The 26,265-nt window shown below is 41.9% G+C and overlaps 1 protein-coding gene across 24 annotated transcripts in view; it reads left to right on the forward strand.

Moving 5' to 3' along the window:
- PARD3 (par-3 family cell polarity regulator) overlaps nt 1–26,265 on the forward strand; it is a 650,509-nt gene that overhangs the window by 538,571 nt on the left and 85,673 nt on the right. The window contains exon 23 of one of the 24 annotated variants that reach the window (XM_038529701.1): nt 17,935–18,002. The exons of 22 other annotated variants lie outside the window; for them this stretch is intronic. In XM_038529701.1, coding sequence (XP_038385629.1) covers nt 17,935–18,002 — 68 coding nt within the window. Of the gene's footprint in view, nt 1–17,934; nt 18,003–19,215; nt 19,295–26,265 lie in introns of those variants that run through there. One more of the 24 variants, XM_038529702.1, reaches the window with a different exon arrangement.

The following is a 26,265-nucleotide window of genomic DNA, read 5'->3' on the forward strand; positions in this document are numbered from 1 at the left end:
TGATGAAAGAAGAAATACTGATAATATTGCTCCAATTCCCCTGTGCCTCTGCAAAATCTTGTGAGATTTTCCCAAATCCAGCCAAGAAATAATCTTACCATATTTCAACTTAAGCAGGATTCAGTGAGCAATGTATTTGGATATTGATCTTCTTAACTATGTCTTATGGAAAGCTTTTAAGTCAATCTCTTAAGGTTTGTTTTTTCGAGACAGGAATATAAGGGCAGTAATGATCCCAGGATTTGGCAAAGGCTCTCAGAATGAGACTTCTCCCTCATGAGGCTGACCCACTCACAGATTTGATCGTATGAAACTGTAGGGATCAAGTATATTCTTAAGGTTTCAGAACAGGTTTTTTAATATCCACCGCTGTTTCCTCACCTTTCATCTACTTTAAAATACGCAGTTTAGACTAATGATTAGGCTGGGATTTGAAGCCACGGAGACCTGGGCTGGAATCTTGGGCTGTGTGTCATTGAGCATGTTACATGATATCTCTGAGTCTGTTTTCTCTTTTGTGAAAATGGGGTTCACATCTGTCCCAGGGAAGTTATGGAGGCTAACTAAAGAACATAAGGTGTGTAGATCTAATAGTGTGTAATAGGGTAATGAATGGCTGTCATCATTAATGTTTTTAACTACTTCTGTGCTGACTTGTACCTAATCATGCTAAGCCTGTTTGATCCCTCCATAGCATTCTGTGCTTTATATTTCTTGTTAGAGAAATCACATCACAGATATGGTCAGATGTGTCTCCCATTCCATTCACGTTTCTCCCTTAAGACATCTAAAATTGCTCTTTGTCCTCTAGTACGTTTTTCAAAACTAACCCTCAATAAATTAATATCGATTCAATAGTATCGAATACATAATCCATATTCAAGTTCCCCCAATTGGTATAGTTTGTTTTGATCCAAGATCCAATTAAGTTTTCTGCATATCATTGCAATCTCTTTTTCAGTTTCTTCTCATCTAGAAAGTTCTTTCTCTCCCCATGTCCTTGTTATGTCTTTTGACAGTGCCGCTTGTGCAGAGTCCAGGCCAGTTGTCTCATAATGTTCTGTACTGCGAATGAGCCTGGTTTCCTCATGACCCAGGAGCACCATGATGTGATGGGAACATGGTCTGCAGATAGGGCATTTGCTTCTCTGCTCCTTGCTTCTCTTTGACATCACATGCTCTACTCAATCTCTGGGAACTTGCTTCTCATCTAAAATAGGGGACCTAGGGACACCTGGGTGGCTCAGTGGTTGAGTGTCTGCCTTTGGCTTAGGGTGTGATATCGCAGTCATGGGATCGAGTCCTGCATCGGGCTCTCCACAGGAAGCTTGCTTCTCCCTCTGCCTATGACTGCCTCTCTCTGTGTGTCTCTCATGAATAAACAAACAAACAAATAAATAAATAAATAAATAAATAAAATATCTTTTAAAATAAATAAATAAATAAAATAATAAAATAAAGTAAAATAAAATAAAATAAAATAAAATAAAATAAAATAAAATAAATAAAATAAAATAGGGGACCTATAATATACACCACAGGGGATGGTTGGGAGTTCCCAGTGAGATGATTTAGATAAAGGTCAGTAATTCCAGGCACATGGTAGACCTCCAGAAAGGCTCTCAGCAGCCAAACAGCAGAGGGCTGTCAGTCAGATGGGGGAGAGGAGAGCCTGAGGGGCCTGCGGGGAAAGGGAGTGGGGCGCAGGCTGAGTGAGCGCTGTCCAGGGTAGCACACACTTGGCTTGGCTGCCTTGTTTCCCTTTCTTGGATTCCTCCTGTATGACTGGGAGTCCAGAAGGAGCGGTGCAGCTGAGACACCAAAGCAGTAGACTGAGGCAGCGGACTCTGAACAGCTACCCAAGCAGAGCAGCTCTCTCTAAGGGGATAGATAAGTTAGGGAAGGGTACTGCTGGTGGCTTCTGTTCCCAGAGCTCAAATGCTGGTCCATCCTGGGCCTCTGGCAAGGCCCTCTGGACCCAGCAGATACTTGTAGACCAGGGAGTGCCTTCAGGAAGGTAAGAAGCAACTCTCTCCCTTCACAACCACCAGATGGATCTCTCCCTCTCTCAATGTGTTATATCCTGGTGATGCCAGAAAGCTGCTGCTGTGACTATTGCTTCTGTTCTCACATTTGTTGCCAGAGCAGTAGAGCAGATAGAGGGTTCCAAATCTTTATGGTGACTCCCCTGTTGGAGCCTAATGCTGTCAGTCCCGAGGAGGAGGGGCCGGTGCTTTGATTTCTGCAGCTTTCGTGAAGAAGTGCAGCTCCCAGCCCTTCCTGGGCAAGCCTCAGTCTTCCTAGGTCATGCCAAGGACAAAGACCTTCACTCAGATCACTGGCTCATGGTCAGTGTGAGCTACACACTCCGGGATGCCCAGTGCAAAATGAAAACTCGGGTCCTTTGTTTAAAATGCCAGAAAACTGTGCCACTACAGATACAAAAATAGAAAGCTTGGTTCCTGTCTTTTATAGTTTCTTTTCCGGCTTGTCATGATGTTTTTAATTTGCTATTGAATGTTGTTCTAAGTAAAGAAACATTGACGTTTTAAATTATTAGCGTGGACTTTACCATTCATCTTGATAGCATTGTCATGCCATTCTTTTTGTCATGATGAAAAACCGTGTAACCTAAAATTTGCCATCTTAACCATTTTTTTAAAGATTTTATTTATTTTTTCACGAAGAGAGAGAGAGAGAGAGACTGAGAGAGAGACAGAGGGGCAGAGACACAGGCAGAGGGAGAAGCAGGCTCCATGCAGGGAGCCTGACGTGGGACTCGATCCCGGGTCTCCAGGATCATGCCCTGGGCTGGAGGCGGCGCTAAATCGCTGAGCCACCCAGGCTGCTCCATCTTAACCATTTTTAAGCTCAGTAGTGCTAAGCACATTCTCACTGTTGGGATCAATGCCAGTTTTAAATACAAATACAAGAGCATTTCCCTTGCATGTGGAGTCTCTGAAATGACATAATTCATGTTTCACAGCCCATACACACATACATATTGCACTGTCAACCAAGTGGGGAAATGCTGCACAAAAGCAACTCAACTGTTGCTCCCTCTCCTCTTGATAAGCCTACAGTCAACTCACACTCTCTACTGTTGACTTTCTGATGAGGAAGGAAGGCGTGCAAGGATCTGTGGGGCGCTCCATCTCTCCCTTCCCTTCTGTGCCATTCTTTATAGTGTGTTTGGCTAATTACGTTAATTAACGCAAGTAGGAAAGGAGAATATAGGGCTCTTGGTCTTACGTGTTTCTCGAAACACCACCGCCCGCCTTCTGCATCCAAAGCAAGTTCTGGTTTGAATGGGAAGAGCAGCCTCTCGGGGGGTGGCACCCCTGTTCAACTCCCCACACGGAGAGTCTCCTGGGACCCTGTGCCCTGGAGCCACCAAGGACAGCGCGCGCTCACGGGGGCGGGGGGGGGGCGGGGAGTGGCAACTACGCAGCACATGCACAGGGCAGGACCTCCACCCCTCACATACTCTTTGGTCCCATCAGACCCCACTTACACGGTACAAATGCCGATAAATTAGGAAGGACTACAGGACCGCAACAGCATACCTCTCTGCCCAGGATGCACAGTCTGGGGCCTGGCCCTGCTCATGGTGGATATTTCACAGAGCATTTCTGGGAGGGGAGATATTAGGAACTGTACTGCTCCTGAAACCCCCTCCAGTCGGACCGTGGGGCCATGCCATCTGCACCCCCCTCCCTGAGGTCTGGCCCAGCTTCCACTCTTCTCCATCCCTCCGTTTGCAGAGCTTCCTTGGGGACTCCCAGATGTAATGTGCTGGTGCCCCGGGTAGAACTGGACTTGCTTCATTAATCAGAATACACTCAACAAGTTCAAGCACTTTTGTGAACCTTAGAACCGTCCTTTTATAAGATGTGAAAAGCATGAGTTACCTGATGAATATTTGAGTGTGTTGCTCAGAGGTGCAAATAATATTCACAACTGTGACCTAAGAAGAGAACCACCATCAACCCATTGTATAGCTGAGAGATGGAGGCCTCATGTAGGTAGGATGGAGCATGGCATTCCTCAGTTACGTTACAGCCCAGTATCTGGCTTAGAGCTTTGTCAGTCATCCGTAATCAGGGGGTGAAGAAACCCCACCCTCTGCCACCAGTCACCACCCCCCTTTGAAGCAGTTCATGTTTGAGCATCAAACCGTACAGGTGAAAAGCACTCTGGTGTGAGGGACCAGGTGCAATGTGAGTGGAAGAAAGCACTCATTATTTTGAAGGTTGCAAATGGATTTCAAAAGTGGGACTGTCCCTTTTGCTCTCTTCTGGAGATGAAAGTGCACAGTTTTCACAACATATTTCTTCAAAAGCTATCAGAAGCTTCATATTTTTTTTTTTAATGCAGTGTGTCCCTCCCCATCATCTCCATAGTTCGCCTGTGGTTGAACATTTTAATCAGCTGTTTTTGTGCTTTAAAGATTTTTCATTTGATTTACAACTTGTAGGAGTGGAGTTGCAGTGAGTAATCCGGGAGAATGCCATAAAGAGGACAAAAGGAAGGTGAAACACCACGGCGTTAATAATTTAGTTTCAATAACCTTAAAAGGTTTATTGTTCACTTTTAACCTTGTATCCCAAAAAGCAACCTACTGCAGTGAATCATAAAAATGTTTCTTTTAATTTGCAAGTCATTTATTTAAGTGTGCTTACAGGGGCTCATGTGTTCCTCAAGCAAAAAGGTCAAGAAGCGACAGCAGCTGCTCGACTTGTTTCTGGCTGTTTGAGGTTGCGGTGCCCCTGATGGGACAGATCATAGGGCTTAAACTCTGTAGAAGCTTGCTTTCAAAAAGTATGGATTATTATAGCATCGAATCATTCATTCAATAACATTTTAGATAGTACTGGGCAAAGCAAAAGAAGCTCACATTGCTGAGGCGGCAAGAAGAGAATAGAAGTGATTTTTGAGGAGGACAAATCGAAGAGATTTACAGGTGATACTTAAAACCTAATGTCAAAACTAGGTGGCAGGCTGGGGTCATGCTTGGCGAGGAACTTTAAAACACCTGCAAACTAGAATTCTAACATCTCAGGAGGACTGCTAAATTAACAGAGAGATTTTCCACCCAGATCTCATTACCAGCCCTATTAAAACAATCCCCGTTGTACATTACACCACACCGTGGCACAGAAAATCACCTGGTGCATAAAGGTGTGCTTTGTTTCATAATTAGGGGGGACGCAGATCCCGGCTAACGTGAGGAGCTAATGGCATATTTCTTCAGGGTTCTTCCTCCTCTTTAATTAAGATCATGTACCATAAATAAATGGAACCAGTTTTTTTCTAGAATTCTTATTTTATTTCCGGGAATAGGATTTGTCATTATTTTGATTCTCAGTTTCCCAGGAAGTGTTGTACGTCGCTTGCTGCTGCCTTGCCCTCCCCACAGTTGGCAGATAAGCCTCCTAGGATTGCCTTGTGTGATTAACCTTGGAGAACAAGAGAGGCAGAGGTTATCTAGAAATCCAGAAGAAAGGTTACTAGATCCTTTCATTTTGACCTGTTTTAAATGAGCAAACCCAGCTGAGAAGGGGAACTAATAATTCCTAAACCTTCAGTGGATTCTGATTTTAGGTGAACATTGAAAATGGGTTCCTCCTCCTTCTCCAGGTCTCCAGCTACTCCTTTTGCCCATCCCCCTGGCATTTCCTATGGCAGGGACTCGAACTGCCTTTGCAGTGCTGGTTGGTGGAGGTGGGAGCACCTGCTCGGGAGAGCCAAAGCGGGGTGAGAGCTTGGGCAGACAGCCAGAGCATCCCGGGCTGTCAGCTGGTCCAGTTCTGTGCTCTCCCCTCCCGAACTGGGTACACCGTGCAGCAGGCCCACCAGGAGCCACTTTTGTACCTGCTAGAAAAGGCACCCTTTCTTCAGGATTCAGTCTCCTCTCTCTGTGGCGTTTTATCAAAACAGGATTCTTTTCATTACCTGTCATACAGTTGTCAGCGCAGTCACACGTTGACATTGTCTGTGACGCAAATGGCACCTACTTAATATGGCACATTGATGCACTGTGCAGCATGGGAGCTGGATGAGGAAAGGCTAGAGGAACTCTGAGAAAGGCTTCAGAATAAAAATCCTGGCTCTGCTGAGCACAGCACTTCCCTTCCAGGTGCCCCCCGCATGCCCCTCCCCTGCCCCACCCCACACACAGGGTGACATTAGTTTCTGTCTTCTCTGTTGTCAGAGTTTTCAGGAATCACTGCATGAAAAGAAAATTTTGATACTTGAATTATGAATTTTCCTTCTAGAGTACTCTTGAGTGGAGAATCACCTCAGGGTCTCACCTCCACTGACAATGACAGTTTCTTTTTAATACTTTTGCTGTTGATATTTCCAATGTCTGTTTTTGGGGTGTTACTCTGAGGGCTTTCCAAAGCAGGAACATCCCAGCTGGCCACCATTCTTTTGTAGATTAATAAAAGTTAGGTAACACATGATAAATGTCTGTCTTAAAATACTGAAATTCAGGCCCCCAACAGTGAAGCAAACTCTTATTTTGTCACCCGTGGACTAGCACACATTACCCCGAGCAGGGGCTCTGTGTGTTAGCTTCGGGTCTGGCATAAGGCCCCTGGAGACTAGAAGCTGGCAAGTAGCTTGTCTACCCCGTCCTCCCCTGCGGAAGGCCTTCCACACCGTGGGCCCTCAGTACATCATTACTGACTCTCACCACCTTGCTACTCATTACTTTTTAAGGCTCTTACTACTTGACACCAGCATTGACTTGACTTCTTCCAATCAGACTTTCCTCCCTTTCAATTGGAAATTTCTTTATTTTACTTTACTTCAATTTGCCAACATATAATAAAACACCCGGTGCTCATCACATTGCATGCCCTCCTTATTGCCTGTCACCCAGTTACCCCCTCCCCCACTTGCAAATTTCTTAAATGTTTTATCACTTCTTTGAGTTCCCATTCAGCCCATATTTGGCATGGCTTCCTCACTATCTGGCCTTAGAAAATGTTGGGCTAGTTTAAGTTAAGTACAGGAGCCCTCAATTAATTTCCAAAAACAAAGACCTGATCTTAAAATATCTTTATGATCTGTCATTCCCAGATGCCACTGAGAACAAATTTGTTTTTTCCCATCCTGCCCTTTTTCTCCTTCTGCATCCCTGATCCTCCATGCCCTCCTCCCCCTCCTCCACCTCCCCCATGCCCTCTTCCCTCATCTCCATCCCCCATGCCCTTCCCCCTCATCTCCATCCTCCCTGCCCTCCTCCCCCTCCTCCACTTCCCCCATGCCCTCTGTGCCCCTCATCTCCATCCCCATGCCCTCCTTCCCCTCCTCCACTTCCCCATGCCCTCTGCCCCCCTCATCTCCATCCTCCATGCTCTCCTCCTCACCCTCATCTCCATTCTCCATGCCCTCCCCCCTCATCTCCATCCTCCCTGCCTTCCTCCTCCTCCTCCACTTCTCCTATGCCCTCTGCGCCCGTCATCTCCATCCCCCATGCCCTCCTCCCCCTCCTCCACTTCCTCCATGCCCTCCTCCCCTCCTCCACTTCCCCCATGCCCTCTGCCCCCCTCATCTCCATCCCCCATACCCTCTCCCCATCTTCATCCTCTATGCCCTCTGCCCCTCTTGTCTCCATCCTCCATGCCCTCTTCCCTCATCCTCCATGCCCTCCCCCCCATCCACATCCTCCATGCTCTCTTCCCTCCTCTCTAGCCTCCATTCCCTTCTTCTCTAGTCCCATCCTCCATAAGGTGGGATCACATCCACCTCTCCATAAGGTGGGATCACATCACCTGTTTAACAGAATGACAGTGATAATAAATTGTTATTTCCAAAGGTTTACAGAGAAGTATTGAGACCAGTACAAGTGGAATGTGGAAAATGATTGGTCCCCTTCCTATTTTGATAATTCAAGGACAATATGAGCCAGAGCTGCAGGCAGTACAAGTACTTAGCACTCACTATCTTCCATGTGATGATGGTAGTATCTAACCCTGCCTGAGGGAGTGATGTCTCGAGGAGAGCCAGAATCTATGGGTTTCAGACTCTGATTTTCTTGCAGGAAATAGTTCCTAATCACCTATTCTGAGAAGTAAGAATGATGCTTTGGCGGATATTCATTTGAGGTTTCATAATTAAGGAAGCCATTTGTCCAAAATGTAGCTAAAGAAGAAACAAATATTTATTTAAAACAAATAGTTTATTTTTCTCAGAAGAATGCCAGTGCTGGAGGTGGGGATAGTTTAAAGAAGACATTAGCCCAGAACATATGAACCAAAGCAATTTCCTCTAAAGTGTAATTGGCTGTAGTGTTAATCTCTTTGTCCATAGTCAAGGAAATCACCATTATCATTTTCACATGTGAGGGAAGTCAGGCGTGCCTTGTTTACATTACTGCCATTTATAAAACATTTAAAATGGCTATTCTGCTGAATAAACATTCAAGAGTCTGAAGGATAAGCATATCACTTGAACTTCTTAAGACTAAACTTTCCAAACCATTTCCTGCCAGAGGGACCCAACAGTAAAATTGCAAACTCTGTGCCCTGAGATGAGATAGGCAGAATTAGATTAAGCAGCTTACTGTTGACATGTCTATTGATCTGGGTTCAGTGCAGTTTCCTGTCTCTGCCAGCAGTCAGATTGCTGTATACAATAACACAGTGGCCTGGTTTATGTGAAATTGGGGACTCCAAGCATCAATTACTCCAGGAAGGCAGTGGCACTGGGAGATAAGGTTAAGCTGCTTGCAGTGTTTAAGACTGCTAAAATCCAAGCAACGTATTTGCTGTCTAAAATGTTGCTTATAAATTTGACAGTGTTCCATTTATAAAATTTCCAAAGAGATCATCCAGTGTTATTCTCTGCAGGTAGTAGTACAAATAGCATTATGAATGCTTATTGTTAAAGCAGTGTAACCCACTTCTCAGTTTCATGCATATTTCTTAAATATCTGCATAAAGATATTGGATCGGGTGGCAGGACATCAAGAATGGTGGAGCCATCTTAGACCACAGGAGAGAATGTTGTTGATTTAAGAAATAAATGTCAGCCATTTGACTTGGATATTTTGTTTTCTCTTTTTCTGGGACCAATTGAATAGATTTAGTCAACTACATCCCTATATTTCTAATACCCACTAATACGTTTTTAGAGAGCACTTACCTTCCCTATACTAAATACTACGTCTTTATTGCAAAAAGCATCAAGACTACAGAAAAGTATAATGAAAATCACAGGTGTCATTACCCAATGATAATTATTTTGTTTTTGGATACATGTATCAAAGGTATTATTTTAAAATATGTGTCTCAGGGCACCTGGGTGGAGTGCAGAGTCTGCTTGAGATTCTCTCTCCCTTTCCTTCTGCCCCTCCTGCTCATGAGCTCTCTCGCTTTCTTAAATAAATAAATAAATCTTTTAAAAATAAAAGGTGTCTCCCCTTCCCCCCGCCATACACACACATGCACACATTTCTTTACTGAGCACTCATCTAGTTGTGAATATAATCTATTTTTATTTTCTTTGTTTATTCTTCTTTGTTAAAGGAGGTATCACTTTCCTTAGAAGATTCTTACCTCTTACCTTGCTTCAAACATTATAGACATTATAGAAAGAACAGAAACTGAGCCTTTATTTACATACTTCTGTAGAGAGTAACAGAAAAGCAATTTTTCACCCATAGAGGTGAGAATCTTGAAAGATTCTGGATGGGTCAGCCCTTTAGGTCTGTTCATACAGGTTTTTAAGTTTCGTACTTACAATGTAACTCCCTATTCCTATAAGAGATGTTCAGAGAGCAAATTCCATGCTTTCTGGTGAGACATATGTGCTATGAATCGGATAAAAGGATAAATTTTTGAAAGTGACATTTCAGCTTGCCTATCATGACACTGTATGTATTTTTCAATACACATTTGTCTCGGAAATATCTCCCTTACTTTATTACAGGTAGAAACAGAGTTTCATATAAAATGTAGGAAATCCCTTAAATACAGTGCTGATGAAAACCAGACTTGGAAATTTGACAAGTCAGGGCACATTTGACTAATTTAATTGTATTTTCCAGGTTGACCTCCTGAGATTGGCACTGTCCTCAATAAGGCTTTGCAACATTTACACCGTTCTTTTCCGTTTTATATCTTCTAAGAGTGATACAAAATGAATGTATTTAAAATGTATTTAGCATTTATTGACATAGTTTTAGGTTTTATCTTTTAATGAGATTTTAATTGGCTTTATTGCAGGATTTATGCAAGGTGCCTGGAATGCCAATAGGCAAGAGTGACCTAATAAGTAAAATGGGCCATTACAATTAATGCTAATATGACATCTGTTAGCAAAGCTAGTGGGCTAACTTCCTGACTGGGTCTGATATTTAAAGGAAACCAGGCCTCATCATTTTAGGTTTTTCAAGTTGCCTAGACTCTGAAATGCTGGAAACTCATGGCATCGTCTTCCTTTATTGAAAAGTCCTGGTTTTGTAAAGGTTTTAATTAACTTTGAAATACCACTTTCTGATATTAGGCTTCTCCTGAGAAGGAGTTGTGAAAGGCCTCTCCATAGAGGATACTTTTAGGCATTCATTATATGACAGACAGTATAAACAGCTACACTCTCTTCCCCATTTATATAGTGGTGGTAGCAGTTGGAAGGGTAAACGGGAAGCTCATAAGCTGTTCTCTCCGTGTGAACAGGATAGGTGCCATCAACCCACACTGTGTGAAACTGAAGAGGTCTTTGTGGTCAATTTCTCCTGTCACTGATGACATGGAAGGAAGAATTACCAAATTTTTTTTGTAAGAATTGCATGTATCACCACATTAATAATGGACCAAAAAAAGTCAGTGATTGTTATCATCAAATGAAACAGTTCTAAAATGTGAGGTTGTGTTGACTGCTTCACTTTCTCCCCCTCTGAGCTACTGGGAGCTCATTCACCTTGCCCTCATCCCTGTTGTCTACATAACCATCTTATCTCTACTCCAGGATGATGAATCCTTGGAGGACCTCTTTACATCCCTCACAGAACCAAACCAAACAGGAGGCCATACACTTAGAATTCTCAGTAAACATTTATGTGATCATTGACTTGAGACAAGTTAGGCCAGGAGGTTTTCTCGGCCTGGATTAAATGTGGGGAATTGGGTTCATCTCACAGAAGATCTAGGGGAAGAGGATTGTAAAAGCCTAAGGTAGTATGATGAGCACAAGAGAAGCCACTGAAGTTTAAGGTTGATTTGATTAAAGGTGGAATAGAAGAGGAAAGACATTGGAAACCAAAGGACTTTTAGGATTTTTGTGAACTTGAGAGTTGGTAGAAGCATTGTTGACAATAAGACATCTTTTCTGGACTCTTCTAAGAGCTTCCTAATGGTTTTAGTCATGAGTTTCTCTTCTCTGCCATCCTCAGTATGGTCACACTCTTGAGTCATGCACAGCCTTTCTTAGCCTGTTAGCCTAAGGAATTGTATCCAGACATCACAAACTCTAACAGTGAAAGTGGGGCTCTCACCCCACCGTTGCAGCCTCGCCCCCAGAGTCCCTGTGAACTTTCCCACCGAGTCTCTATTCCACAAGGGGCTAAAGGACATACAAGGCATGTTCTTGGTCTTGTCTGCCTTCTGTTTTTAACATTTTATGGTTTTACATTGGAAATTATTTCCCTAAGTGAGGGTTGTTTCTGAATATCCTTAAAGTCCTCAGAACCCAGCAGGGTCTTCTCACTTCTACTGACGGAAGCAAAGCTGGGAGAAAGAAAGCAGAAAACAAAACTATGATGCTAATTTGGGCTAAGAGAGATTGCCACTAGGGATCAGGCTAGAACAATGTAAAAGTTGGAAGGCCACTTGGGGAGGTGTTGACAGCCACTAGATCCAGAAGAATGGGCTGAGATACCAGGACTTAAAATTCTGGTGTGAGTTTATTGAGATATTTTTTAAATGTATATTGGAGTTGTGGGAATGTAGGGAAATAAAAGTATGGGGGAAGAATGATAATTATGAGTGTCAGATTTCCCAGTATGGCTCAACAGATAGTATCTCAAATTCAGCTAGGATGATAGTGATTTGAGCACACTTAAGTGTAGTCCTAAGAACAGGAGGAATGGACAGAAACCTATATGAGAGAGCAAAGTACAGAGCAAAAATACATGGGAGCAAAAAAGAAAGATAGTATAAGGCATTGTCAGATTCTAAATAAATAACATGCTACATGATATACCACAAAGTGGCCTTTCCTGTGGATGGAAAGGAGGAAATGTGGTATTCTCTGCTCTTTTTTTCTTATATCTGCCTCTCTCTCTCTCTCTCTCTTTTTTTTTTTTTTTTTTTTGCTTTGCCATTGTCTTCGCTCCTGTCTGGCTTACATTCCCTCTCCAGATTCTGAGCATTTCTGAGTGTACAGTCATTTCCCAGTATCATGACTCTGAACTTCAAGAGGAAAAGTGCACTTTGTAGGAGATGTCTGAGAAGAGAGGAAAGGGCCTGCCCATGCTTTGGGGTCCGATGAGCCAGACTGAGCCTAAATCTTTACTTAGCCATTTCCTGTCTTTAGAGCCTTAGACATGTTTTCATATCTGTTGGTTGGGGGCAGTTACAGTGACCTCAAAGGAATATAAGAATTAAGTGTCAAGGGAAGAGAATGAACATTTATCGGTACTTACAATATGCCAGTCAGAGCCAGAGGCCGAGGGCTGTGTATGCATTCTCTGTTCCCATGACAACCCAGTGAGGTAGGCCTGATTAAATGAGATAACACACGTAAAGATGTTCATAGGGAATAGCAAACAGGGCATTGTCATCTCCTCCTAGAATTAGGGGGAGCTGAATCACAGCAGGGCAAGGCACCACACTCCTTACCACCACACTATGCTGGAAAGTTAAGTCAAAAAGAAGTTGTTTTCGAGTGGCATTATGGGATGAATTGTAGTTTTCTTAGGGATCAGATGGTTGAGATCATCCCAGATCAGCGCGTGTCCTGGGAAATGAGTACAGGCTGTGGCCGTAATGGTGATGAGGTAGGGCACAGAGGTGAGGTCACTTCTGTTTCACAGTAAAGGCATCTTTTCAGGTAATAAGTTTCTGGGAATTCATATCTATTATGTCAGTCAAGAGAGAGCAGTAAATTATTTCCATTTCATGACACTGAGTGCCTTTCCTCCTTGTCTATAGGAACTAGAGCTTGTATATCTGGAACTAGAGCTGTTCCAGATGCTATGGAAGAAGAGACTTCAATGCAGAGGTGGCATCCTATAAGAAATCTCTCCATCTCCACTGGTCTTATTTACATGCAAAATATCTGGGGCATTCCACCAATGAAAGAACAGTTCTGATTTATGTTAACATGTTACTGAGGAATTAAGCCACAAACCTTGATGAACAGAGGAGAGAAATAAAACCCAAATATAGATGACCCTTGAACAACACAGTTTGAACTTGTAGGTCCATTCATACATGGATGTTTTTGATACACTACTATAAATGTATTTTCCTTATGATGATATTACTGTATTCTTAGCTTTATAGTAAGAATACAGTATATCATCCATACAACATACAAAATGTGTGTTAATTGACTGTTTACGTTATTAGTAAGGCTTCTGGTCAGCAGTGGGCTATTAGTAGTTAAGATTTGGAGTACTCAAATCTTTTTAGCCACACAGAGGTCAGCGCCCCTAATTCCACATTGTTTAAGGGTCAGCTCTACTGGTATTTGTCCAATTTCTCTTCTCTCTCTCACCCGCAACAGAGACACACACATACACACACACATATGCACAACATGCACACACATGCATACCACATATGGGGACACGCAAACACAACCTATATTTATACTTATTGTGGTAACAGATGAAATATGCGAGATATTGTCTTAATGCTGGGAAATCCTTAGTCCTGGCCTTGCATTGAACACATATCACACAAAGGTGATACCGTGCAGATGCTCACAATTTGACAAATTCGAAAAAATCTTCCTATCCTTGCAATAGGTGGATAATTTTAGCAAGATACATGTTAAAAAATTCAATGAATCTAATCTCCACCAAGTAGGATTTTTGGTAACTCAGGGTGAAGTCTATGCACTAATGATAGATGAAGTGCCTGTTTTGGATTTCTGGCCATGAATATCTTAAACACAACTTTGTGATAAAAATTATTATGTTAGTGATAATAATAGCTAATGTTTTATGAAGTGCTTTCTCTTGCAAGAAGTTGCATACGTTTCCTCCTTTCATTTTCACAGCATCTCTGTGAAGTGGGCACTTTTTTGGAAAACCACTTTACATACAGAGTTTACAGAGACAGAGAAGTGACTCTGCCAAGCTCACAGAACTCCTAAGTGGTGTGGTAGCATTTGAACCCGTGTCTCTCTGACTCCAGTGTCTTTGCTCTTGTTTGGAAAACTGAATTGAGAAATACTTTCCCTATTTATAAAAGATGTTAAATTTTGAGTCCCTGGGTAGTTCCTCCCCATTAATATTTAACATTCACTTTAATATTATTTCACTAAAAACAGAATCAGCAATGCTTTTCTTCTCAGAACGCTTCCTTGCCCAGGCTTTGACACTGGCACTGATAATGTTTCTGTGATTTCTACCCTTCTTTCTTTCATTTCTAGAATATTTAATAGCATGATATTAAGAGAAGTAATATTGAGTCCTCTGGGATCCTGACAACCAAATAGTCGTCCATCTAAATATTATGCAAGACATTTGATGAGAAGATGTTTCCTGTGAAATGAAGTTTGTTTCTCATTAAAACAGCCATTGCATTCATATGTTGTTCATCTCTTATGACCCAAGAAATGGAGTTTAAAGGAATCAGGGATTCTTAGGTGACTGAAGGGAAAAGAATAGTCTCCCCCTCCCTGTTAATTTTAAGTGACAGGATTAAAGTTTGTTTTGTCTTACTTTTTTTTTTTTCAAAATATGTGAAATTTCAAAATATGTGAAAATTTAGTGTGCGTTAAACTAAACACACTAATTTGAGTGGTTATCCTCAAATATATTACTTTTCTTCTTTGGCCAAGATATTCATACCTATTAGGCAAGTACATTTCTGAAAATTTAAGAAACTTGAGTTTTTTAAGTTCTTAAAGAAGTTCTAACAGGTCTGTTTTATATAGAGGTTTCAAACATTCCGTATTCGCTGAAAAAGCGATGACTGTCAATATCTGGAAGGTCCTCAGGGAGTGTGTCCTGAGCCCTGTGGTAGCTACAGAGCAACCAGGGGGTCCTGGAGGTCTGTGTGTGAGGCTCTAGCGTGGCTGATGAGGAAGTATCATGTGGGTAAAGGCCTGATTGCTAGGGCCACAGCTCCTGCTTGCTGCTCTGTTCCCCCTCAGAAGAAGAATACAAGGGAAGCAGCATGCCATGCATCACACATTCCTGTCACCACCTTTAGTGCAACTCCTCCCTGCCTTACCCATCATCTTTGATCCTGTGTATGGTGAGATTCACAAGAAATCAGCTATAGATGCACCTGTGCCATGAGGTGTGCTAGCTTAGTAAACAGCCTTGTTAAAAATGTATTTAGGGGCCCTAGCATCCCCCAGTGGTGGTGTTGGCAAGGTTTTTGAAGATAGAAGACAGGGGGATGTCATTAGTAATATTAGATGAGAGCTCACTAGTATTGCTGTTCTCATCTTGAACAACTGAATGAATAGTCACGCAAAACCTCTGTGGTTCAGTTCAGCGTCCCGCATTGGGGCCATCTACAGGCAATCTCCACTTACGGGTCATCCTTATTGTCAGTTACTTTTCTTTACTAAAATACTTTTTTAATGAATGCTTTTATTTGCACTTTAGAGAATGGCTCATTATTCCTGATTTGACTTGTGTCCATGACAGAGAGTGAATTTTTTAAAAAAATGTTACATAGTAAGAAGAAAAGTAAATCTTCTGTTCATGGCTATGTCTCTAAAAAATGCAATTCTGCTGACTTATAGCTAAAAGCAGCTCATTAATTAGCAGAAGTACTTACAATTGTTTTACACCATAGAGAATATTTATGTATTGAAAAATTGGAGAAGTAAGTGCTATGCATGAGAATCCCAGGCATATTTTGTCCAGAGAGAGCTCATTACCTTTTTGTCTCTTATTAAAAAAGTTAGGTCATTGCCTCTTTTGACATAAAATTTCTACTTTCTTAAAAAGGACAAGGGGCACACTTTTTTTTTTTTAATCAGTCATTCAGACTTTTCTAATACAGCTTCAGTGTTCACTCTAAAGGGAATTTAAATCACCTTTAGAACTAGAATTATACTGGTTCTTTTTATTTCAGGTTGGAATTGAGAAATTTAAAATGAAACCTTTTTGATAAATATCAATTGAGGATTCCCATAAGGTTTACTGTGTGTCTTTATTAGTGTGTATTTGGGGGGATTTATACAAAAAAGGGGGATCATCTTTTTTGGTAAAAGAAAGGTGGTCTGTACATTTAAACCCTTCAGTGACCACACAGGCCTTATCTGGTAACTAGCTTTGCCCCCAGTAAATGAAACTCAATCCGTGGTGTCCCAGCAGCCATGACCTCTGACTCTGACACTGCCTCTGAGGACCAGGGGCCAGTTGTTCTCCACCCACTTTGGAAATGCCTTTACCAGGGACCCCATGGCTGGGGTTTCCCTTTTGCTACCCACTGATTTGTGTACATTAAATCAGTTTGCAGGGCATCTGCTACATCCTCCAGCAGTTAGTGTAAGATTGCTTATTGAAAAACACTTGTTTTGTGCTTATTTTTATTTAATGTGCTTTTTTTTAACCCAAGAGTTGCAAAACAACCATTTGAATGGGAGATAATCAGAAGACTGAATCTTAATGAATCATGAGTCTTGCTATAAGATAAAGAGGGAATATATTTTATTAGTAAACTGCAGGTATAGGATTAATAAGTCTTGTTTATCCAATTAAATTATAAACAGGGTGATATCATCCACCCCACACTCACCAAATACACCGAGTAGGATACCTGCTGTCAGGCACACACCATGACAGATAGTGGCTTAATGCTGGGCACAAAGGGAGTGACATCTACATGCCCGTTGGTTGATGAACCTCCTACAGTCCAATATTGAGCCTTTTGAATTATAGGGTGGTGCCACTATTTTTTTCTGATTGTTTTCAAGAGAACTCACTCCAGAAACATACAAATAGGACAAGACCAGGATGGAATAGGAGCTTGACAAATCTCAATAGCACAGGAAGGGCATAACGGGGGCCATAGGAGGTCACTCAAGGCAAAAGTCACCTACTTCCTATCTACTGACAGTGCTGAGTTTGCTGGAACATTGTCATGGTGCCCTGATAGTGACATCTTTAATTCTCGTTTCATACCCCAGCATAGCACAGATCTGTGATGCGGAGCCAGGGGGGATGGGGCTCCTGTCCAGCCAGCTCACTGTTCCTTTTACTTGCTGTCTCTGTGCCATGATACCTGGCATAGGGCTTGCTCCCTGTCACCCAGCAGCCTGCTCTCACATTTGCTTTTGGACCCTTCACCCCTCTCTCTCTCTTTTTTGCACAAGAATGAAGTAAGAGTCCAGTGAAATATGTATGTGATTGACTGTCAGTGTGTCCCTGAGCAGGGGTTTCCACCTCCCTGCCCGCACACTGGTCCTCAGCCATGACGCATCCCTCACATGCCAGCCCAGGGGTGCGGGGCTCTCTCCAAAGCATGCACCACCATGTGCTCCCTCCTCCCACTTGAGAGAGCTCCAGCAAGAACAAGCCAGAGAATGCTTGGGACCTGTTACATTTCCTGGGCCCTAGGTGAGGTTGAAAAAGTGGGAGCCAGGGAAACTGCGTCAGGACAGGAGTCCTTGCATTTCTTCAAGACTTGGTCTCTTTCCTTCCTTGCCCCCACATTAACCTTCTCTCTCTCTCTCTCTCTCTCTCTCTCTCTCACCCTCTTTCTCTGCCCTCTCACCTCACTTCTTTAGGGCTTGGCATCCTTCTCCAAAGTCCAAGCCCATCTGCCTGCCTTTGTGTCTGCCGTCTCACCAGAATCGTATGTAATTACAGTTCATGGATTTACTTTTGAAAATTGATCATGAGAATAGAGTTGGAAGAGTATATTTACAAATTTTTTTAAATGCTACAAAAGATTTGAATACTTTGTTCATTTCTTTTCTAATACATTGAAAAGTTTTTCCTCATTATACCTGGCTAGTTTAGCATTTTAAGAGAGTTTAGGTCAGCAGAGGAGTATTTTAAAATTGAGTTCAGATATCAGTATAAACAGATTAGGCAAGTTCAGCAAGCCGGTGTCAAAGATCTCAGCTCCTGCTGATTCTTACCTGAAAGTTCCAATGACTCCAGCATCAGACATCTCCTTGTTGAGAAATACAAAAATCAAATATTTTTTCCATCATTAAATATATAACACATCTAATTGATTTCACTGGAGCCCTGAGGTTGCTGTTGACAAAATGTGTTTATGATGCAAATGTTGAGGTGTGTTATTTTTCTTTTTTTTTTTTCTTTGAGATTATTGTCCCCAGATTCATTATGCTTTGCATTTGTCGTAATGATGCTGGTACAATTGTTTTGCTTAATTATGGTTGACTGTCTAAAGCTACCTTTCCCTTGAGTCATTGAAATTGTTATTGGAGTTCTTTAATATGATTATAAAAATTAATATGCTTGTAATTAGATGCAAGAGAAGCGAATCCAAAGTTTGCTAAACAATTGTTCTGTTTATGAAGAAAAACCTTAGGCTGGCTAATGTCCACATCAAAAAAAGTAATTGGAAAATTCAGATTCTCTTCTAACATTCATTGAAGAAATAACATGTTACTATCATTGAAATCAATACTTTCGATAAATGTTGATGTATTTTGCTTTCCACTTACCTTCCATTTTCTAAGTGAGATCTAGGCTTAGTCAATACATTTGCTGTCCAGAATCCTCTAACCAAGGGATGGAATTAGAACTCCAATTCATGAGTGTTGTAACTCTAATTGAGCTGCCACCAACTTTAATCAGAACATGAGAAACCTCTTTAACTCTTCTTCAGAGTAGACCAGACATCTCCCAAACTTCTCTTGCATATGAACACAACATATTCACATCATCCCTTTTTAATAACTTGATGACATTTTCTACTGTAGCAAACCTTGTCATTGAATATAGCAGAACTCATAGAACGTGGGCAGTGATTTCTCTGGCTCTGCGAACACTCACTTCACGTTGACGTGTTTTGCTGTTATATCTCTTGGTAGGGGCAGAATGAAACCGAGCTGTCTTTTACACTGTACCCACCCCGAAAATGACCTTGAGAATTAAACTGTCATGGTGTCTTGGCACAAGCAGAGAGAGAAACTGGACGTGTGCGCTGGTGCTGAAGCTGGCAGCAGGGCTCGGGTGCTGGGGAAGGTGACACCAGCAAAAGGTAGCCATGCCCACTGGGTTGCGTTCAAATACAGACCTCAGTGGATTCAAGCTCTGGATCCTCGGAATGCCAGACAGGCTCAACTACTGCCAGCTCAGATGGCCATTGTCACTGAGCAGATTTGCTAATTTTATTTTTTTCTAGGTCTAAGCTACTTGTCTTTCATGTGTGAATAACAATAAGAGAAATAGATCCATGTGTTGTGCCTTAAATATTACCAGGAAAGTAACATATTAAACACATACTTAGACCTACTTTCCTTTTTCTTCTGCTATTCAACTAAGGATAAACTCATAAAAAGAATGGGTTCTACAATGTGATTTGATTGTATCAATGCATATAAGGAATGCCACAGTACGCCAAAACGTCACTTGAAATGAAAGGAACAACAAGAGGTTTGTTTTACTGAGTTTTCAGATATATTGGGAAGTAGTTTGGCCACTGGCCCTGACCCTGGTTCTGGATCTGCTGTGTGAAGGCACTTAGCTTCTCTGTGCCTCTGTCTTATTCTTCGTTTTTATATAATGCAATGTTTGGACAAGAAGTGATGCTTTCTTCTTCCAAATAATGGATCTCAATCTTAGTAAGCTCTTCATACCTCTCACCCATAAGATGGAGAAAGGATGTGTAATGAATATGCTTGAAAGGTCTTTATACTGTGTTAGAAGATCTCTGATCCTTCTCTCCAAACACTATGATGTTCTGGGCTGGGGATCCTGCCCTTCAGCTTTGTCTCCCTAGTACTCAGCACACGTATCAGCATAAGTAAGCACTCAGCACTCAGTTGCTAAGGGAAACCCCACTTCTTCCGCTTTGGTTTTTAGAGTGATGAAAGCTCTGTTTCCTGATTGTGGGATACTTACATGAGTCTCTTAATAGAGTAAATTTCATTCTTTAAAAATTGATTATTTTTATTTATGTTTTTTTTCAAGTAGGCTCTACACCCAGCATGGAGCCCAGCACAGGGCTTGAACTCACGACTCTGAGATCAAGACCTGAGTTGAGATCATGAGTCAGACGCTCAACCAACTGAGCTCCTCAGGCACCACTAATTCATTATTCTTATTCATTTTATCTTTAAATCCATTTTTGATGTATTAAAATGCATTTTGCTTTTAAAATTGGTTTTTAAGTGAATTCATTTGGTTTTTAAATTATTTTTTAGATTTATTTTTATTTTTAATTCATTTTACCTCTGGATTTTTTTTTTTTTAAGATTTTATTTATTTATTCACGAGAGACAGAGAGAGAGGCAAAGACATAGGCAGAGAGAGAAGCAGACTCCCTGTGGGGAGCCCAATGCGGCACTGGATCCTAGAATCCCGGGATCACAACCTGAAGCAAAGACAGATATTCAACCACTGAGCCACCCAGGTGCCTCTTTATCGCTGGATTTTATTTTTGTTTAATCTCTTGGTGCATTAAAATTCATTTCATTTTTGCATGATAGAATTGACATTTTTTTTGGTGTACAGCTCAATGGATATTAATATAGAGCCTACAAAAACTCAGTTTTACTCTACATTGATTTAAAGTTAAAATTAAAAAAAAAAAAAAAAAAAAAACCCAAACTCTCCTTTTGAAAGAGTCATGGTCAACACTCTGAAGAGATGAACCAGCAGGTGGAATTTTTTTCTCCAAAATATCTTTGCCCTAGTAATAGAAGTGACTTTCCATTTCTTTTCATCTTTAATTATATTTCCCTTTGGTCTTCCAATAATTTCTTTAAATGAACTTTTATATGTGCTGAGATAAGCATCTTCCTCTGTTATAAAATACTGTTTTTAAATAAGGAGAGAATACCTATTTTCTTCCAAGAAGGTTCTCCCAGTGGAAATAGGACTTATCAGTGTTTCCTGAGAAGCAGCTGCTAACAAGAATGTCAGGGAGTTGTGTTCATGCGGCGTCATGTGTGCCACACACTGCTGGCTGCATGACACGAGGTCCTCTACTTCATCTTGCAGCTCCTTTGGTGTGGACAAGTGTCTGTCCTTCTTTGACCATTGAGCACTGAGAGGCTTGGGGCAGTTGCCTCGTACATTGAGGACAGAGCTGGGCTCTCTCTCCAGGTCCTATGCTGGGTCCGTTCCAGGCTGCCCTCACCTCCTGCACCCCAGGAGCAGACACAGTCTATGAAGATGACATGGCAGGTGTGTGTGCATGTCCACAAGCACACATGGGCACTTACATGTGTACCCGAGGGTGGCGGAGGGGAGATTTGCCAAAAAGCTGCTAAAGAGTTTGTGCCACACCTACACCTACCCTGTTTATGAAACAGCAGAGGCTGGTGCAGGGACAGCCACCCTCATCTAGATGCCTGTGTTGACCCTGGCAGCCAGCTGAAAAACCATCTGCTGTGGGAGGCCTGGTGTCTGCATGTGAGTCTTTGTTTTGTAACACAGCAAGGGCCCCAGTGTGGAAAGAGCAGCCTGGTGACCAGGGCTTTGTCCCCTCCTTCCTGTTGTCACTACTTGATGCCTCTTGATGGGCAGTCCCCAGCTAGCCCTGGGTCTTTCCGAGCATCTCATCCGAGCACCGATGAGCTACTGATACCTTCTCAGAATCCAGTAAACAGGAAGCCATGGGATGGCTGGGCCAGAAGGCCGTGAACAGTTTCCTTTTTCTGTTACCGGCCAAGACACCTCCACCAGAGATGAACAAATACACAGATGGATCCCATGTGCTGTGATGCATTTGTAGGTGCATTTCCGTTTCCTGACACCTTCCATCTCTCTGGTGAGGCTTTGACTCTGTCGGTGTCTGGCAAAAGTCCTACAGGGCTGCAGCCACGCTCCTCCAAGGTCTTCTCTCCCAGTTGCCAAACAACACACATCCCTAAAGAAACTGTCTGCAGGAAATGTGTCATTTCCTTTTTGTTATTGTTAGGAGGATTTGGAAGTCAGTGCTCAAGGGGTCTTGCTCTTCCTAAGTGCCTAGGCGACACTGGGCCAATTCCTTAACCTCTCTGAGCTGTGCTTCTGTGAAGGAAGAGTCACAGTGCTCCCTGTCTTGTGGGCTTGGGGGGCTAAGGAACATAAGCTGATTAACCAAGCTGGAGGTCAGTAAGCTCCCATTGTCATACTATTTATAACAAAGATCCATACAACCAGAGCCTCAAGGGTTGCTCATGTATAAATTTCTGCTTTTTTTTTTTTTTAAGATTTTAATTTATTCATGAAAGACAGAAAGAGAGATGCAGAGACACAGGCAGAGGGAGAAGCAGGCTCCCTTCAGGGAGCCCGATGTAGGACTCATCCTAAGACTCCAGGATCACACCCTGAGCCAAAGGCAGATGCTCAACCACTGAGCCCCCACAGGTGTCCCAAATTCTGCTTTTTTTTTTTGAGCAAGTCTTTACTTACCCATCCCATTCCATGGCTGTCTCAATTATTTCATTACCCCCAGCAAAATTCAGGATATACATGTAGTCCCCAGGAACCACTGGACCATTTATCATGGACCAATTATGTAATATTTTACTTTTTGCTGGGCTGTGCAGTTGCTACTAACATTCAAAGAACAATCTTCAGTAAGGAACCTAGGGGGATGTCAGGCAGAAGTAGGTTGTATCTAAGAGCTCACACCTTTCTTTGGCCCAACCAAAGTTCTTTGGCCCAACCAAAGAACCAAACTGTTCTGTTTAGTTGCTCAGAAGAGAAAGATTTCATCTTCTATTCTCCATAGTAGGAGTGAGGTACACCTGGTAGGAAGGTGAATGTTTCATCCTCTGATTGATTTGTTCTACTCATGTTGTTTGTTATTTGGGTTTCCCCAACACAAAAACAGGCCAGCATTTGCTGATAGGTAACTGTAGTTAGGGATGCCCTCAATGACTGTGAAGCAGAGCAAAGCTCCCTGGTCACCCACTTGAAAGTATGACTTTGGCCTCGTTAACTCAGCTTCGCCTGCGCTAACCAGCCCCAGGGGATCATCAGCTAAGAGCACTTGTTATTACCTCTTGGTCCTCACAGCAGCACTATTCTCTCCAGTTTTATGTGTGGCTTCTTGGTGGCTTCTGCAGGCTGAGGCCACTTTTTATTAAAACAACCCCCCAGCACACAGAGCAGGGTGACGGGCATATTAGGATGAGTCTGCAGCTATCAAGTCACTGCCCAGTTAAATTCAAGGCCTGAGATTTAATCTGGCAATTTGACTTCCCCTTTGTATTTGCCTATTTCATGACACATTCTAAGGGAATTAACGGCTTTTGACAAATTTGTAATCTATAAAGGAATGTCAGGGTGCATTTGTCATTCAGTTGACTATCATAAAGCAAAATAACAGCTAGAGAAAGTGTTCTACCAAAATAGAATAATTTTGTTTAAATAGTAAAAGGAATCATGTGCACTATAAAAATTTGAAATGCAGGGATGCGTGGGTGGCTCAGCGGTTGGGCAGCTGCCTTCAGTTCAGGTCGTGATCCCAGGGTCCAGGATCGAGTCCCACATCAGGCTCCTGCAAAGAGCCTGCTTCTCCCTCTGCTTATGTCTCTGCCTCTCTCTCTGTCTCTCATGAATAAATGATCTCTTTTTTTAAATTTTTTTTAAAGATTTATTTATTTATTTATTTATTCAGAGAGAGCGAGAGAGAGTCAGAGACACAAGCAGAGGGAGAAGCAGGCTCCATGCAGGAAGCCTGACATGGGACTTGATCCTGGGTCTCCAAGATCATGCCCTGGGCTGCAGGCGGCGCTAAACCGCTGCGCCACCGGGGCTGCCCATGAATAAATAATCTTTTAAAAAAATTGAAATGCAGAAAAACATAAAGAAAGAAATAAATACGATGCCATAGTCTATCATGATCCTTCTAGGGCAATCCTTCCAGCTATTTCTTTATGTGTATATGCATATGCTAACCAGTGACTTCAAATGGGCATTCTTCTAGATTTTAAATTAATTTTAGTTAAAAATCAGTATCTAGGTGGAACTTACTGAAATATGATAAATCTTCAACTAATTGAATGTTGACTATGAGAAAAAAGAACAAAACATTAAAATCATAATTGTCAGGATTATTAGTGATTTTTATCTTCTTTTGTTTATTATCTGAATTTATTAGGGTTCTTTGATAATCAAAAAATAAAGTGATCTTAAAGTTTAATTTGGCCAGAAATTATGCTTATAGAAATTTTTCACAGTTTTAATTACTGCATCATCTCCTAAAAACTTGTTACTATCATTATTAATGTTAAGAACTGAATGTTGACATAAGATCCAGGAGCATATCCCATCCATCTCATTACATAATAACAGATTTATATTCTTTTTTTTTTTTTTTTTTTTTTTTTTAAGAGAGAGAGAGTGAGCACATCAGTGTGCAGGGAAGGTGGGGGAGGACGGACAGAGCGACAGGAAGAGAGGGAATCTTAAACAGGCTCCACACCCAGTGCAGAGCCAGACTCGGAACTTGATCTCACAAGCATGAGATCATGACCAAAACTGAAATCAAGAGTTAGACTTTGAACTAGCTGAGCTGCCTGGGTGCCCCCAGGTTCACATTCTTCTGTAGTAGGAGCCAAGGTTACACAATAGACTATGGGGGAGAATTCAAGCAAATAACTAGATAATTTAGGTTAAAAAAAAAAAAGCACTTTGATCTGTTAACCTGGAGTCCTGAGTTTACTCTTCCCTCAGTAAGTACCTGGTCTGAGTAAGAGAGAAGGGCTAGGGTAACTTGGATGTCCTAAAGTAATTAAACACACACAAACGATATTTGCATTGTTGAAGGTTTAACAAAGGGGTATGTATACACAAGAACTTGGGGGTTGGTTGTGTTATTGTTGTGCTGTTTTTATTTGTTTGGTTGAGGTGGACAGGTGGTCTGTGTCTTTTGTTAGAGGAAAACAATGTATTGTCCTAAGAGTTCAGCCTGGACTGAGTGCCAGTGGGACAAAACCCAGGAGATTGAAGTGTCATTCCAGTCCTGGGCCAATCAGTTCCTCAGACAGAGTAATTAAAACATTTAGACCATCTGTGAGTACTCAGAAGCCAACTGAATCTTAAAAACAAGCAAGTGTTTTTCCTAAGAATACATACATAGTATTTGGTCACCGCAATAAATTGTTCAAGATTATGAGCTAGATATCTATTCCACTAAATTTGGAATAGAAGACATTGTTTCAAGATCTTGTGCTATTCAAATTAATTTAACTTAGCTTGGAGCTGAATATTTTCTCATCTAGTGAGTACAGATGGGAAAGCACAAGGTCATAAAGTGTAATATCTACCTGCTTCCAGACGCAACCAGCCATTTCTTAAGATGGACATACAAAGCTCTCATTGCACGGTAACACCAAAACAAAAGAATTAGCTGAGGGAGGCACCTCATAGGATGTTACAGAGATTCTGGGCTCTGGTCTTCCTCTTAACTTGATTGTAATCAGAATAGAAGAGTATATAGTATTTAACTGAAGTATTACAAAGTATTAACTTAAAAGGTAGTACAGGTCAAAACAAAGTAAGGAGAAATGCCACTCTCCTGAAATTCTATGTGACAGGATGAGTTCAAAGCTTCCCTGGAGAGCCTGTTTATTTCACACATTGGTCAACGTAGGATGGGAGATAGGACCATCCCTGTATGGTATCAAAAATTGATACCTTGTCTTAAATGCCAGAACTAGGACACAACCTCAGGAGCTTCAGGGATATTAAGAATAAAGGTGATTTTAGAGAGTGACTCTCAAATTATAATGCTCCCTAATTAGGTCTAATAGGGTAGAGATGAGGGCAGTTCAGTGTGCTCTGTAAAAGCATTATGTCACAGAGCCGAGATGCAGTCATCATGCAGTGTAACCCTTAGAGCACTGCAACACCGAACTCCGTCTGGGTCACTTATTTCTAGAAAGTGTAGACAAGGGGGCTCCCAGGCCAGCCACAAGACT

This window comes from Canis lupus, chromosome 2, assembly GCF_011100685.1.
Source record: "Canis lupus familiaris isolate Mischka breed German Shepherd chromosome 2, alternate assembly UU_Cfam_GSD_1.0, whole genome shotgun sequence".
Lineage (NCBI taxonomy): Eukaryota > Metazoa > Chordata > Mammalia > Carnivora > Canidae > Canis > Canis lupus.